At 38.7% G+C, this 16726-nt stretch overlaps 2 protein-coding genes across 6 annotated transcripts; one reads left to right on the forward strand and one right to left on the reverse strand.

Moving 5' to 3' along the window:
• Nucleotides 1–182: 182 nt before the first annotated feature.
• On the reverse strand, nucleotides 183–15857 carry LOC113676558 (uncharacterized). Of its 5 annotated transcripts, none has more exons than XM_089182962.1 (6): nucleotides 15769–15857; nucleotides 4413–4604; nucleotides 3111–3464; nucleotides 2277–2471; nucleotides 1381–1635; nucleotides 183–932 (listed from the first exon to the last, which is right to left on the reverse strand). In XM_089182962.1, the coding sequence occupies exons 2-6, from the start codon at nucleotides 4600–4602 to the stop codon at nucleotides 904–906; spliced, it is 1023 nt and encodes a 340-aa protein (XP_089039088.1). In that variant the 5' UTR covers nucleotides 4603–4604; nucleotides 15769–15857; the 3' UTR covers nucleotides 183–903. The 5 variants fall into 5 exon arrangements, with proteins under 5 accessions (XP_089039088.1, XP_089039087.1, XP_089039086.1 ...); XM_089182961.1 differs by lacking the exon at nucleotides 15769–15857 and adding an exon at nucleotides 7155–7316; XM_089182960.1 differs by lacking the exon at nucleotides 15769–15857 and adding an exon at nucleotides 5612–5909.
• On the forward strand, nucleotides 10592–13914 carry LOC113676519 (uromodulin). Its single transcript, XM_089182964.1, has 4 exons — nucleotides 10592–11811; nucleotides 11996–12151; nucleotides 12575–12709; nucleotides 13020–13914. The coding sequence occupies exons 1-4, from the start codon at nucleotides 11499–11501 to the stop codon at nucleotides 13373–13375; spliced, it is 960 nt and encodes a 319-aa protein (XP_089039090.1). The 5' UTR covers nucleotides 10592–11498; the 3' UTR covers nucleotides 13376–13914.
• Nucleotides 15858–16726: the final 869 nt, after the last annotated feature.

Raw genomic sequence — 16726 nt, forward strand, 5'->3', positions numbered from 1 at the left:
CCAGGAGCGAGATGGCAAACAAAGCAGAACCGGTTTTGCCGCAGCACTAATGTGAGCTTGCTGAAACAACAACAGCAACAACTTCAGATAAAAAACAACAACACAAAAAACTACTACAACAAACAACCACGAAAGAGTGAAGTGGGACCAGGGTGAAGCAGGGCAAAATGAAATCATAACTATTTAGTTGATTGCGTCGATTTTATTGAATAAATTCATGACAATAACTTAGCTTCTGTCTATACCAGTAATGCTCGATTACCAGAATGTTAACTATTTCAAAATCTTTTCATTCATTTTCTCTTTTCCTTAACATCTCCTGTGCGGTATAATCTATTGAGTGTTTTTTTTTTTGCCTTCCAATCTGCCGTTTTTGATCATGATTTTCTGAAGCACTCACACGAGAGTCGCGGACAAAACTGTTGAGACAACTACGCCAAGTGCAAATGGGGTAACGGTTTCTAAAGAAACCGTGGTGTTGCCTCAGTGGAGGGTAGTACAAGATATTTGGTTTTATCAATTGCCGAGGCGATAATCTGAATTGGCTACCATAAAGAGTAGACCTACAGTAAACCTTTTTTCAATCCTGGTTCATATATGGCACTTTTCTTGGCCTTTGTGCCTCATTCAATATTGTTTGCGTTATTTGTCCTCGCCGAGGAAACATACATTTGACATATTGGGTCAAGGAGGGTGCAGTGAGGAGGGGTGTGATTTTTGTTCTTTTCCAGTGAGATTTGAGAAGCGAGACTATCATAAATGAACATCCTGTCCAAACATGTTTCGTCCGCGATTGTAGTATACCTATTGTTTATTTCTCTTTGAAGTCTAACAAAAAAATTCGATTCCGGTGTTCCACCGACGAGCCTTCAGTACCAGATTAAATCTCTTGTATTTCTTTTATCACAAAATGACACAACAACTTTCTCCACCTGAAAGGCAACAAAAAGATACATATATAACACAAATCGTAGAAAAAATAGTAAATTCTTTCACACCAAATTTTCGTTGAGGCTCTAAACGACCAACACTAAAAGTACGTTACGTCGTTACGTGCAGCCGAAGAAGTGATGGCACGATACGGTGGAACCTCCACCTCAAAAAAAGCGATCACCTGCAACGTGAAGTCTGCATATGCACTTGAGATGAGTCAGGCCACAGGGAGTAAAAAAATTACCAAATTTTAAGATACAGGGGCTTATTATCCATTGTTAAAGGTGCGAAAAGACAGCGCCGGGTTAGATCAAATCCTCGGAGCCACTGAGTAAGAAATTCAGAGTGTCGAAGGAAAGCCTGAGCGTTTTAATTGCTGCTGAAAAATATCAGTTTTCAAGTATTTTACAAAGACCTAAATCACAAAAATTGGACTTTATTACTCACCTCCCCCTCCGGTCCCCGCCGGTTTGACATTTTCGGGGAACTGCCCCCGGACATTCCCTGGGGGCTGATATCGCGCCACGACAAATTGTGCTCCGCTTGAACTGACAGCTTTTCCGGCTCCCATTTCTTTAGAACTTTGCCAGACTATCTGGGTAAAATGGCCAGTAGTCGAAGAAAACCCTGGGTTTCTGAAGCTGTATTTGTCGTGTTCCTCGTACCACATATCAGTTACCTTTCTCCCTGTCAGTTGCCCTCCTACGGCACAAAAAAAAAATCAGTTAATAAATAAGGCTGATTCATTGAGTAAATTACTGAACATACCAAGTAGTAAACAAATGAGGAAAATCATAGGTCGAGATAGAGGAGAGTGCTACAATTCGCTTCACTTAGATCACTGACTGTTTCTTTCAATCTTCTTAATGTATCTTTCATGTGAAAAACGGCGCGTGCCAAATTCCATTATATTTCAAATTACTTACAAAGGCAACAATGAAATCAAATATAGAAATTCTATAAAATAGGGTCAGTAGTAAGCTAGATTGTTTTCATTTCATTCGTTGTTCCATCGATGTTTTCAGTTAATTTTTTGGCAAGTACCAACTTTGCTCACGTTTTGCAGAGTTTTGCAGTCTTACAGATTTATCTTTGCCGTAGGTGATTTTTGTCTCAAAATCTGTGAGGAATTCGAGTTTACCACAGTGACGACATGATTTACCATGGTATCTAAGTTAAAAGGAACCGAGACCGCCTAATGACCAGCTAAAACGTCCGGGATGCCACGCACGAGAAAAGACACTTGCGTGCGTTTTCCCTCTCATTCTCTTTTCTAGCGCGCAACTGGTAATTCAGTTGTTCCTGGATGTATAAACTGCAGAAAATCTAAATATCTATCTTACCGGACATATAAGCAATATTCTCTCCGTAGTCATTTGAGCTGCTGGGCTGTATACAGTTCCTACTTGCCAAATCTTCTGCCCAAGATTGTGCCTCCGCAGCCAGTTTCGAATTCCATTTCAGAGAAGGTGCACCATGTTGGGTGCGGATTTCGTTGTGTGACTTGAGAAGTTCATTCTTGAATTCCCTGGTGCTTTCTAGTTCAGAAAATGAACGATATTAATGAGTTACGTAGGAAAAGAAGGAGTTCAAAAGAACAATTATATGGGGAATTCAGGTAGCTGAGACAAGTCTTTGCGACAAACCATTCATCTGGACTTCATCCAAAACAGATTCGTACGATCAATTGCTTTGATTATCGCATTCAAACAAAACAGTCTGGGTTTGCGCCATTTGCTTTGGGGTTAAGATTCTGCAGCAAGGTTGAGATTTTCACAAAAATTCTCTGCGGAATACGAAGTGAATGATTGGTTGTTGCGACTTATCAGCATGATAACAAGCAAAATGAAAACAACCATAATCCAACAAAAAACCCATGAATGAGATTTGTAACCTCTCGTAACCTGTAACCTGTCGCGGGATACACTAAAACTAGCGAAAAAAAACCCGTATCGCGAGAAAATTTTATTCCCAAGGCAGCGTTTGGTACCAGCGTTTGCATCGCAAAAGATTGGAGCATTTTTCCTTGCATTCCCATATCTCCCCCTCTCGGTGCAAATTGCTTATTTAATTACAAAGGAAAACTTCAGACCAAGATCGAAATCCGGAGTAGAGTTTTAGATAACCAGTCATTAGAACAAATGAACATTAGTTCGGAAAAACGTCGTCAAACTCACGTGGTTTGTCAGTAGCGCCTTTGGTATTGACGGTGACTTGCACTTTCCCACCCACTGGCCTGCTACCTCGAGGCTGTTCCGTCTTCTTACCAGCATTTTTGGAAATCTTAGACCCTTTGGGCTGGACATTTTCCGGAAAGCGCCCCAGAACGTTCCCAGCAGGGTAGTACCGTGCAACTACAAATTGTGTGCCATTAGCGTTGCTTGCTTTGGCGACCCCCACCTCCTGCGAGCCTACCCATATAACTTGGGTAAAGTGGCCTGTTCCTGAAGAAAATCCAGGGTTGCCAAAGTTGTAGTCTTTGATCTCTTCGTACCACATATCTACGGCTCTCTGACCTGTTAGTTCATAGCCTAGGAGAGAAGTATCAAAATCATCAAAGTTTGACGCAGTAGAATAAATTCAACATGTTTGGATGCGAGTAAACTATAGAGACGTCATACTGTGAAACGACAACCTCTACTTGTTTAGCCGCTGTTTTCATGAACGCAGCAGCAGGAAAACGACAAAAACTTCTATGGTAGGACCTTACTTAATGATATGAAAGGCCATATGGATCAAGTCAAACCACGAAAGAGAAAATTCTGCTGTCTCAATTTAATTAATTTCTTTGGGCGGAAAGTTTAACACGAAACCTCGACTTGATTACCTCGAGCAAGTTCTCCTCGATCGAATCTAAATACATGCCAGGTGGGGTTTATTATATCGATTCACTTCCAATCAGTTTTTTTCCTGTCTTTCCCATGTTTTTACGCATTTGCGTCACCAATACTTAGGGTTTGCCTTTGCAACATATTATTTTCCTATCGGACATAGTGAGCTTTCCTAATTTTCTCGTGGTGCTAGGCAACGCACCAAAAATCAGCATATGGTAAAGGAGTCACTAAACTAGCGGAAACGAACGTGACAACTTTGTTGTTCCACTCGTGAAAAGAACACGATACAAACAAACGATAAATTTCAGCTCACAGAGGTTCCAATTCCTCGTGTCATGTAATAACCTGCGGTAGTCATGTAGCGGTGGGATGAAAAGAACGACGGAAGCATGGGTCGGGTCGCGACCTCCCTCGTTTTTTCACTCCACTGCTTCTATCGCGCCGTTTACTATCTCACTTCGTCTTACCAACTGAACCTTAGGAACAGGCTAGTCTCGTACCCACACCTACCACGACCAAGCGGTTGTAAGATCCTACATTTCAGTTTGTAGGACCCGAGTAGGAGATTAGGTAAAGTCTATGTGTGCATGTGAGGCGAAGGAAACAAACAAACATACAAAAACAAAAAAATCCTGATAGGTTTACCTGAAGCATACGCAAGATTTTCGCCATCATCTCCAGTGTGATGTTGAAGGCGATTTAACTTCACCAGTTGTTTAGCCCATTTCTCCGCATCGGACGCAAGTTTTGAGGACCATTTCAATGGTGGGGCACCATGTTGAGCGCGGTATTGATTGTGCGCGTCTAAGCTCTCCTTCTGAAACTGGTTAGGCATGGCTGAAAAAAAAATTAACTAGATGAATAAACGTAAACAAACAATTAAATGACAATGAAACACTGTAAAATCAAGTTTAGAAGAACTTTCAAACCACAGGGGCGAGCAAACAAACAAGGATTGATCTGCAAACGCATTTCAAGCCGATGACGACGTGTCAAGCCACGAATTTCTATTTCGAACCGTGTTGGTCGTTGTCGAAGTTGGGCTATTGGCCAATATCGACCAATGGGTCTGTACGTGTCGCTAGGGTTGGTTACCTCAATATTGTGTTGACAATTAAAGACGACAAATAAACGAAAAATATAAAAAAAGCAGCGGAAGTTCGTACTGTATTTTGCGACATGAAAGTTTTTTACGGAAATGACCATGTTTTTTCAAAAGCCTCCACAAGTCCGTCGGCGGTATAATGCTGAACTCTGCCAAAAATAATCAACTTCGGATATTGGATAAAATCTCGTGAGTCCCACATGATTGATGATATTTTACAGGGAAATGAACATGTTAATTAACCTAAGGAAGATTAAAGGATCATGTTCGTCCAAAATAATCCACTTATACCGTCTACTTTAAAGGGGATTCAAATATTTTCCCGTTAAAATTACGAAACGGACTTATAGAAATTCCGTCAGTAAATTAAAGGCTATTGCATACAAGCTAAATTTAGAAAGTGAACAAATAACTCGGAGAAACATAGATTAAGAAGAATGGACTTTTAAACATCGCGCATTTAGTTTGAAGACACGTAGTTTACACTTCAGAGTGATGTATAATTGTTACCAAATACCATCTCTGAAACCACTAAGCAATATTCACAAATTCATCAAACGCTGGCAATCCTAGACAGAATCAAAACTGAAACTAGCTTTCACCAGGCAATATCACTTGATGAACAAATATTTTAGAATTGTGATTGAATCGATGAGTTTCGAAACCGTATCTTTCACAATATTAAGTAATTTTCGAGTTTCACTCTGATTATAAAGGAGTGAAGTTTGCCTTGCCTCACCTTCTCTTAATGACTCGAAACAAATGCTACTCCTCTGGCGCAATGTGGACTCAAACTGTTCAGAATTGATATCCAGCCCTTCGCTCTATATATAATTAAACTGTCTGATAACTCAATAAACTTTAGCCCGTTTAAAGGCATGCCGGAAATGGGACTTCTCAGCTCTGACGTCATAAGGTGTCACGCAATCACACAAGAGTAGTTTTGCGCAATCGGGCGTTTCTTCTTCATCAATTAAGTATTTTTTCCATAAAAACATTACAGCATTAAACCACTCATTCCTTGAGGACTCATGATTTTGATTAAATTGCCAAGTTCCACATTTCAATGCAAAGCATGAGAAAATCTCAACACAGGAAGTGCGTAAAACCAAAAGTAAGGAAGGTTATGTGCTCTCAGGTGCTGTGCACTTTCTGTTTTGGTGCGTGACATAATGCGAATTTAAATCATAATAGAAAGTGATAGAGCTGTATAAAACATGGCGTACCAAACAAATAGATAAATACCAAAATTTCTTGCTTTAGTGATTTCATGACTGATCAACTGCCTGAAAAAATTCCTTGACGCATTTAAAGCCTTCTTTGCAAACACCACATAAATAGTGCAATGCTCAGTAAATGTTTTGATATTATCAGAAACAACACAGAGCAAATACCTGTGGCTAACTGATAATTTAAAAGTTATTGTAAGGGTCGTGCGCAGATCTTTTGTAACAAGAAGACGCAAGAATAACACGCTTGGGATTTATTTCCCAGATTCAAAGCGACATTTTTCAGTCATTTCACTCAACTACTGTATAATAATACTTGAAAGGACGATGATACAACATTCAAACAGCATTTAAGATTGTACCCTAATTATGGTCGATGCAATGCGCCAATTAACTAAGTTTGGTGCTCGCCGTCAAAATGTCAGCAGCAACTCAAAGTTCCGAGTCAAGTTGTTTACCTTAATATTGCTCCGTTCATTCGGACATGTTTTTAAAAGTTGTAATTAGCACGCGTTCATCCGTTCCTAAAGGTCTTCTAATTTTAGTATAGCAAGTTATTTTCTTTCATGGTTCTTTGCAAGTTATTTACTTCTCCTTTGTTTGCGGTTATAACAGCACTCATTTAACGCCTCGGTGAGCATTAAAGCTAGTTTATATTCTAAAATACGAACACTGCGTGTGGCAACTTGTTTTTTGTTCCGCAGTAAATTGATTTGTTTCATTCACAGCTGTGGACCTCCGTGTATAATAACTATTTTTTTCTTGATTAACGAACATACTCCATGCTACGGTAATTTAATGAAGCGAGTCATGCCCTATTAAAATGATAATTGTTTGCAGTTTGGACATTTCGAAGTTACAACTTTGATTCTCGCTTTGTACACTTCTCTTAGAGAGGAATTTGAGACACTGATTCTCCTCAAATCGGTGAGGTAATAAATTGGTCATTTGTGACTTATAAAATTCGCTTAGAGCTCAGCTGCTGAAACTTACGGGTGATAATTGAGTAACTTTAGCTTCAGCTTATAGTCATAAACAGTGAAGACAACTCACCTTAGACAACTAAATTCGCGTCCAACAACTATTATCGATTTTGAACCAGCTTAAACGCTTCTGTAGCTGAATACAGGATCTCGATTAGCGGTAAATAATTTACGAAAAATTTCCAATTCCGCAATAAGCTATGTCACGCGGTCGCACAGAGAATAAAATTTGACAGCTAATAACCTTTAGTTGACATACTTTGCTTTGAATTGTAAATGAGACATCGGATTTGATTGGCCAATTGGACTCGAGAGAGCCAATCATTCTGCTTTGATGTACACACATTATCAACACGGTCGACATCTGAAACCATACAAAACTTGGAAGAACAACACGTTATCGCGAAAGGAACACAAATGACAAAGAGAGTAATGGTGGAGGGAGGGGGAGGGGGGAGGGAAGAGGAGAACGGAGCAAGTGTGCTGTGTTTCTTCTGACATTTCTTGATTTTATTTGTGCACCAATCGAATTTATCTGATTACTCAATCAATCGAAAAAGTAATGCTTGTCAATGGAACGGAATTTTGAAATACTGGACTGTTCTATTCCTTTCTATTCGTCAGTGTCATCTGGTTGCGATCTCAACATGCCCTGGGGATATTTTACAGGGGCCTATGGAAACGCTTAAACAAGATTGCAAACTCAAATTGAAAATAAAATAACTGAAAGCAGACAACAACAGACGGAGCCCGCTGTTCGACTGAGGGGTCAGAGGAAGGAGAGGAAGTAACGGTTTGTTCAAGCTTCGCTCAGCCGCAAAAAATATGTTTATTTCCGTTTTGTACCCCCTTCTAAAACTGATAGACAGAGAAACAACTTTTGCTTGACAAAAAAAAAAACCAGTCCATGTTCATAAGTCCAGTCCATGTTCTTGCTCTTCCAGAATTCATAAGAGTGTTTTTGCCCGTTAGTAAGTCTTTTTTTGTTTGTTTTTTGTTTTTTGCAAGAGATTATAAACTGTTTACAATCACCTATTTTTGGTTGATGAAACTGATAATTATAATAAAAATGTGGTTTCAACTCCAAAACAAAACAAGTATTGCTAAGCTAATGGGAAGTGGATGATAAACCCCTTGAGGTCCAGCGAGAATAATTTTGAGGGGATCGGCATCGACAGCTTTACCAGTTGGAGGCAACAGGTACCTGCTCAAGCTGAGCCCACAGGCATCTGTCAGTGGAGGCTACTGTCAATATTAGCAAATAAAATAGGCTGTTATCTTCGCTAACATGATTAGCACCGCTGACAATTTCGCGGTCTGATGCTCTACAACTTGGCCTAACATAAAACTTTACTTTGCGTATAAGCATAATCATAGTGTTTCACTTTTCCTAACCCATTAAGACCGGTAACGATGTTTGTCGTAATATCAAAACCATTGTGTTTACAACAGCCAAATCAGAACAAATGAAAAGGCGGCCAACTAGAACCGTAAGTACAAAAAAAAAAAGGAAAACTGTCTGAAGCGCGGGAAAAATGGGAATGAACAAGTCGTGGTTTGTTTTAGTTTTGAATCTAATTGGTTGACAAAGTAGCGCAAGTTTTCTGAACCAATTACGGAGCGAATTAAAACAAACCAAAGAAATCCCAGCTTACCTTCTTGATTCAATTCAAAATTTCCTCAAACTTGACCATATCAGAGCGTGAAAATTTTTTACACCGCGGTTATTACCTGATAATATTGTACAGAAGCTCTCTAGCGAAGTATTGGATTGGTAATTGCATTTCTATATTCGTACATATTTCACGGTAACAAAACATGCTGAGAGGTGTAAGTTATGCAACACGGGTTTCGAAAATAATTTTTGTTAAGAGAATATAAACTGTTCTCGCGTTTTTCTGAGTGCACTTTGAAACCTATGCACCATGCAACCAAGAATAATCAAAGTATCGAGGAAAAAGAGTATTTACCACAAGAAAAGGAATAATTTTCCATGTTACTTTAGCGACAGTGAAGTGCTTTTATTTTCAGTTTTTCAGTTACTGACAGCAGTTTGACTTATTTATCACCTAATGGTAGAAAAGGTTAGTAATGTTTCATTTGAGAAGTAGATAGCTCATCGAAAGAGAGCACTCTGTGTATAGAAGAACGCTTTTCAAACAAGTGTAATAAAGATATTTTAAGAGCAAGTCATCTTGTGTCCGCACGCCCATTACGTATATGATTCTAGATCACTTTCGTACGTTAAAAATTATTTGAATTTGACTTTTTGTAAAGTGTTAAGTGTTTTACACTTACTCTCTTATCGGATAGGTTGTCAAAAAAATCTTTCAGCAATCAAAAATAACACAGTAAAGGCAACGATTTTATGTTAAGTTGAGAGAGGATAAAAATTCAACTAAAGGTGAGATCGCAAATTTTGAAGGATGTGAAAACATGTGTCAAATGATGAAAGATGTGTTTTCGATGTGAATCAATGATGCTCCAGAAATGCCTCTCACAGCGGTCAACATTCACTCAGCCACACTCCTTTTCACTATTACTACGATTTTTGCAAATCCAGAGTCAATCCTTCCAGACGAAGATTATCAGGAGATCGTCTCCTTCCTAATTCTCCAAATAGCACGCTGCAATCCATGGAGGTAACAGTAAATACACTTAAATTGTCTCGAGGTCTCAGCCATTAGTCCAACGGTTTTAGTACGGGGAACCGATAAGAAAATTCTATTAAGGCGATGAAGGAGGCAAAGTCCAAAGATACAAAAAGAAACAAAACAAAATGAAAATTGATGATTGTAAAAAACAATTGCGTGAAAAGCATTCATCCCCAGAAATAAGCTCAGAATGAAAACAATTAGGTGAAAGAAAATGAAAAGAACTTGTCAAAAATCGAACCAACGAAAGGCACTTTCAGTAGTCTTGTATAGGTAATAACATGATTTCGAATGCAATTTGGTGTTAATAAACAAAGCTAACAAAATTTTTCGAGCCCGTAGCGCGAGTGCAGTTTGTAGTCTTTGAAAAATTTATAGGTGCTTATTAACACCAAATTGCACTCGAAATCATGTTGTTACTTTTTAATAATTTACGTGAGAAACGCATCCTAGAAAGTCAAGACGGACGAAAATTTGGCAACCCATGCTATTTGCAGTTTGCAGTCTTGTTACAACTCAGCACTCGTGTTCCACGAAAAATGCACTCGGTTTCAGCCAATCAGATGCGCATAATTTTTTCATGTATTACAACTTGAAATCGGACGCAGAGAACAATTTGCATGCAAGGGCTGGGGCTTGAAGTAATGGCGTTATTGTTTCTTTCTTGTTTTGTATTCTTTTATTCCCTTTATTTAAAATTGAAACGATAGTAATTGCCTGAGAAGCTTTTAGGACAAACAAATTGTTTCCCACCTCGCCGCTTTAGCTATAGGCCTCATTACATCTGTATTTTCAATTTATTTTCACACGAAAAGAAAGAAAAAATCGCATTTTTCAAGGTATAGTGGATAACTTAGCTTCGAAATAGAATCAGGAATGGTCGTGACGACAAGAAACCAAAAGACTCGGTAAGGTCATGTAAGCGGTTTGCTGTACAACTTTCTTTTACTTCTTGCGAAATATTTTTCCAGCTATGAACGTAATCTTTTTCTTAATTGAGCCACATTTCGAGAGAACGGGGTTAAACGTATTTGAAAATTGCAGGTACCACAAACTCTACGGTGATGGGTATGGAAAACGAGCGAAAAATTAAGGATGAGGAAAAATTAAACAAGATCTCGATTACTGTATATGAAAAAAAGGGGCGAATAAAGTGAGCTGACTACAAGCCAGATAAGATAAGATAAGCTGTTGTTTGAAAAAGGATACCTTTCTTTTTCCGGTTCAGAGATTTGGATTGAAGATTTCATGAACGGCTAATGGAGCACACACCTCCCAAAAAAGGTTTTTATCCTTACTGAACTGGCTGATTTATTTCATCTTATAAATTATCGCCTCGTTTATCGAAAGGACGTCTGTATCATTACAATTTTATAAAACAAGTTTTAAGTCTAAGGGTAACATCAAGTGGAAATGTTATGGAAACGACGAGATGAAGGAATGACATGAACATATAGTTTGTTTTTTTTTTCTTTTGGCACATGAGAATCAATTGCAGTAAAAGACGTTCAAACTTTCGATGTACATCACAGTAAAATTTCTGGAAAGTCATTTACTAAGGTTTAAATATTTCACATTCATTCAAGGGTGTTTCGTATATCTTAAGATGGATAACTGCTAGCAACTTGAGCTGGAAACCAAACCGACTAGCAATCTAAGAGGAAAGGTTTTTTAGACGGAAGCCGAAAGTTTGATCTTTGTGATATCTTAAGTAATATCTCTCTCCCAGATAAGAATTCAAAATACAAAAGTTGAGCAACATGACCGATCTTCAATTTTCCGTCATCCGAGTTATCTTCATACTGATGCAGCTTTCCAAAGTGACCACGACGAATTGTGGGAGAGAATCGTCTATCCATGGCATGATGCTTCGCGGTCACACATTCAAGACTCTTGAGGCTAAAAGCCTCTCAGAATGCGTGCAGGAATGCAACGAAGACGACAAATGCCAAAGCTTAAACCTTGTCCCATTAAAGGACATTTGTGAGTTGAATAAACGAACAAAGGAGGCTAGGCCAGAGGACTTTGTCACAAATAAAGAATGCCTTTACGTGAGGCGATGGAAAAAGAGAGGTAACTAATAACAGATTTCGCAAATCTGGAACATACGTGTTTATTGTGCGAAGTGATTTCGGATTCGGAGATAAATTTGAGTCACGAAATTCTATTGCAACAGATAGTTCGACAACAGTTTTTATTTTTTCTCGTCCCTATTTTTTTCCTTTTTTCCTCTTGTTTTTTTTTATTTTTTCCCTAGTTCCTCTGGGTTCTATCCCTGAGTTACCCGCAGAATCTTGTGCAGAAATAAAACGAAGTGAAGGAGCAGCTATGAGAAGCGGTGGATTCTGGATACAATCGTCTGTTACTTCAGGAAAAGCGAGTTTGTTAAATTGTGATGTCGGCGAATCAAATGGTGAGTACTTATCTAAGCTGCCGCTGTAATCTGCACACACTTTCTCTCCCACTCTGTGGTAGAAACTTGTAATCACCGGAAGCGTCAATTTTGTAACTGCCAAAATTTTTTCAACATGCAAATTCTCCTTACAAGTTGAATATACTTTCAGGAAAGCGGATGATAATCATCACTTGTTCTACATCACATATTGTCGTTAGTAAAGTCGCTGATGAAAGAGATATGATATTTTCGACAGTCAACTTTACCTGGTTTACTTCAAAATTGATATGGATGAAAATTTTCTTTCATTGACCTTCAATAATGACTTTCTTGATCTCTCAGGGTAGTGTCCGATTCAGCGTTAGGGTCATTTTACGACACACTCCATTACTGTTCTATTTTTTAAGCACCACCTACAATTTTGCCGTTTTGTCATCTCAGATATCGATGAATGCAAAAGTAGAACTTTACACGGTTGTCATAGTGATGCTGTGTGTCATAATACGGTGGGCTCATACAAATGTATCTGCAAAGAGGGATTCTTTGGGAATGGAAAAACAAGTTGCTCACCAATAGGTAAGTATATGATTTGAAAAAGCCATAAAATAAAAGAAAAAGGGCATGCATTTTTCGGAATGAAATTACGAATTTGGGCCGCTAAGTTAGAGTAAATAAGTTAGAGACCCGTCGTTATTTGTCACCTAGGGGGGAGGGGGGGGGCGTGGGTGGACCACATATCATTATGGGGAATGGAGGGGGGATCAATCTTAATGGCTTCTTTATATGTTTTGAAAGTCTCTGAGAGAAAACGTCCTGCATCAATTTTAGCCAGGAAAAGTCACCGGCTTTTACATCTTTTCTTTTAATATCGTTGGCCTAAATTTAGGCTGTGTTGGGTACAAGTGGTTCACAGAGGCGGACAGACGCCGTTCTTTTCCTGCGAATGAAATCAAGTGTGACCGTCTAAAAGAGAGATCGTGGTACCGATTCAGCGAGGAGTCTGGAACTAAGATGGCGACAACGTGTGTTCCTCCTTACAGATGCAATACACATGCGCCAAGCTGGCTGAACGGATTACATCCCGAGGAGCATGAAGGGATTGTGACCAGACAAGTGTGTTTCCACTGGTCAAATCATTGCTGTCATTTTACAACTATCATCAGGGTCAGAAATTGTGGTTCATTTTACACTTATGAGCTTGGTCCTATAAATTTATGTCATATTCGCTATTGCGGTGAATGACAGATACAATTGGCTCTCTGACGAATATATCAATTTTTGGGTGTGGCCTCAACCATCAGCTGGACGAATGATCACAGCGGATAAAAGTCTGCGCCGGTGTGAGCGCACATTGCAACAATGAAATGTCTTAAAGCACGACCTGACAGAGTTCTTTCGGGCCATAAACCTCATAAACTGGTGATTCATGGTGTTCTAAAGGCGCTTAGCTTTTCAGTAAAGCTCCAAACAAAATGGTCAATCAAAAGAGTACATATATATCATTAGATAACCTTTATGTACGAGAATCTCAACGTTTCCTTTCCATTAGTTTGGCTCCCTATCTCAGATTTCCATAAACGGCAGTTAATGAGGTCTTCTATCAGATGTTACGATTGATTCTCAGACACCCACCTTTTCGAAAACTTGATTTCTTTCACACCTGCAATTTATATAAGCACAAATCAGGAGCCCATTACTTGGGCTCCTGCACAAATACAATTTTATGAATTAAAAGGTGTTGTTCAAAACCCCTCGATAAAAACTTCATTTATCGTCCAATGCTGATTGCTATAACGACCGAGTTCGGAGAGCGCATGCTCAAAACTGGGGCTCAGACATTTTTGATTGTTATGCGGACTACCTCATAACAATTCTCCGATTACCTGTTCCCAGTTCCCCGTTCCCACTTCCCCCTCCCTCATTTTAGTTTCATCTGTAAATTTTCCTCTTAAATGTTACGCGGAAAATTAGCGCTTAGATGGGCAAAATTTACCTATTTGCACTGCCTTATATTTCGATCGTTGTGCTGACTGAATAGAGCAGAAGTTAGGGAATATTTTGGAGTGGTTTGATTGAGAGTACGGTCACTCCGCCTTTATTTTAGCGGTAATCAATCCTTTCGAGCACGGAAAAACAAATTTTTAGAAGATTTTTACCTGAATTTTGATGTGTTGACCTCACCCTGCGTTAGTTTTGGTTTTATTTTCGGATGTCCGTTAGAAGAATGACCGATGGCGATAAACAACTTAATTTTTGCGTTTATTTGATTTTCTAGAGTTTGCTCATTATTCAACGGTGCAATCTTTTTATCGACTCCACAAAATGAACACAAGTTTTTCAAAACATATTTACACATGTTGTTTTCGACATTTGTACGCAAAATCTCAGGAATGTGACCCTGAAATTTATGTTTTTGACTCTCAGAGAATCACTTAGAAAGGCGTGGTTGATATCCATAATTAGCCCTGACCGCAAATATCCAATTTCGAAAAAAAGCATTGTTGTTAATGTTCTTCGGCATTCTTTATTCATTTATTTATGTTTTAAATTTAAATTAATCGCATGACGATGACATCGAAAATTTGATGGCGTCAAATTCAGCTTAAACACATTCGTTCACTAAGCTTGATGAAGCACTAGACGAGAAGAGACAAGGACAGACAATAATGGACATGACCTAGTGCTTTTACACAGAGATTGTTCGTAAGCCTGTTGTCTTTCTTTCGGTGCTGGTCTTCTGGGCCCAGTTGTTTAAAGAGCGGATAAAACGCCATCCTGAGCGGATAAGTATTCAGTAACAAAACGTACTGCACTATCGACCGGAAAGATATCCAGTAGATAGCGCTATTCACTCTTCGAACAATCGGAGCCAGATCTGTTGAAGGCTTAGTCGACAAAGGCAGACCGCAATACAGAAAAGAAAAAGGAACTGGTCAGGAAATACATGAATTCACGGCTAAACTATAACCAAATCATTTTGTTGGTACTAAACGTGTTGCATTCCTAACAAATTGTTAGCGGCCACTCACAATTAGATCATTGGAAAGCTAGCGTGCTGTTTGAAATTAAGAATAGAACCGGAAACAGACAAGGGCAAGGGTGTTACTTTTTGGAACATATGCCAAGAACAGGGAGAGGGTCTTACTCAAAGAAGTGTAGATATTTCCTAAGAAAGCTCAAAGCTCATTAGGCTAATGTGCGGTGATTTACTTATGGAATAATTCGTTCAAGTTGATAAGCTGTTGCTATTTGGCTGATAGTGCGAAAGTCAAGCTTAATGGCTTCCAATCGCACGCACATTATTCTTTAATTTGTACAGAAAAACGTCCTGTTCTCTTTCAGTAAATTTGAACAAACGAAACCGCATAACTATAGGGCTGGGACAATTAAATTCAAATGACCACTCTCGGCCGTCAATCTGTACGAGCCTCTATCGATTTGGTTAACTTCTACCGAGAATTTTTCAGTAAGAAAGTTGCTTCTAAATGGCCCGACAATAATCGTCTGACCACGTCGAACAAAGATGTTATCGATTAAAATACATTAGTTTTATTTACCTCAGATCTCTTTGCTTCGAAAACAAAGTTTACCGAACCATTCGATGCTATAAAAGATAATTGAAGGAGCAATCTTACCTCGATAGAATGGTTTCCAATTTGCTTACTGAGAACTCTGGATACTCCAGCTTAGAAACTTGAGGGTAGCTAAGGCTATTTACGAAATTATGATGAAATAGATCTTCCCTGAAGGCATATCTTAGGATCATCAGAGGACACAGTTCACAAGATTTCCGGGATATCGCTCACCCGATGGTGCGAAAACAAATCGAATTGACTTTCACGGGGTATTTTCACAAAGAGATTTTAAATCGGCCAACGTCATGGTTGAGCAAATTATATCTAGGACATGCAGCTAATTGCCATGATTTGGTCAAAGAAGATTGCAAAAAAAAAAGCTAAGGGAAAGAATGAGAAGCGCAATAGAAATCATAACCATAGGGTTGGGACAGGGTTGGGCATAGGGTTTAGGATTGTGCGCATTAATTCTCCCTTAAGATTTTGATAGTTCTTAAAAACACGCTTTAAATTGTGAGTTAACTTTATTAGAACTAATTTATACAGGTCTCCTTTCATATTTCAAAGACAATTTTTAATACATGCACAGTTTTCTTGGATGAACAGTGCATTGCCTGACACCTTCCAATTTTGCGTGTTTTAATTTTCCCATTTTTGTTTTTGGCACTTTACCCCGACAGCATTATAGCGATTAGACGAAAAGAAAGAAAAATCCAGATTGGACCAAGATAGATATCTGGCCGGATTGAATTACGGTCTCAGGTATTGGAATTTAAGCAAATGTTTTTCTTTTTTTACGCAGGAAACAAAAGCAGACATAACACTGAATTTGTGATGTAATTATCTGACTTTAATAATCAGTTTGTATTTTCAGGATTTGAAATATCTAAATTTCCAGTACAGTTGCTGCTAACCAAAACTGAACAGTCTCATTCACACGTTATTCATATAAAAGAAAGAAGACGAAAAAAAAGCATTAAAAATAACCATCTAATAACTGAAAGATTTACGAGAGTTG

Source organism: Pocillopora damicornis, chromosome 9, assembly GCF_964200805.1.
Source record: "Pocillopora damicornis chromosome 9, jaPocDami1.2, whole genome shotgun sequence".
NCBI classification, from domain to species: Eukaryota; Metazoa; Cnidaria; class Anthozoa; order Scleractinia; family Pocilloporidae; genus Pocillopora; species Pocillopora damicornis.

Excerpts from the sequence above, each read along its gene's own strand:
- LOC113676558 (XM_089182958.1), bottom strand. The coding sequence starts at position 4,739 with ATGCGTTTGCAGATCAATCCTTGTTTGTTTGCTCGCCCCTGTG. Across the intron at positions 2,472-3,110 it reads AGGCGCTACTGACAAACCAC|AAAGCACCAGGGAATTCAAG; the intron begins GTGAGTTTGACG and ends TTTCTGAACTAG. Across the intron at positions 933-1,380 it reads GGCGGGGACCGGAGGGGGAG|GTGGAGAAAGTTGTTGTGTC; the intron begins GTGAGTAATAAA and ends GTTGCCTTTCAG.
- LOC113676519 (XM_089182964.1), top strand. The coding sequence starts at position 11,499 with ATGACCGATCTTCAATTTTCCGTCATCCGAGTTATCTTCATACTGATG. Across the intron at positions 11,812-11,995 it reads GAGGCGATGGAAAAAGAGAG|TTCCTCTGGGTTCTATCCCT; the intron begins GTAACTAATAAC and ends TTTTTTCCCTAG. Across the intron at positions 12,152-12,574 it reads TGATGTCGGCGAATCAAATG|ATATCGATGAATGCAAAAGT; the intron begins GTGAGTACTTAT and ends TTGTCATCTCAG.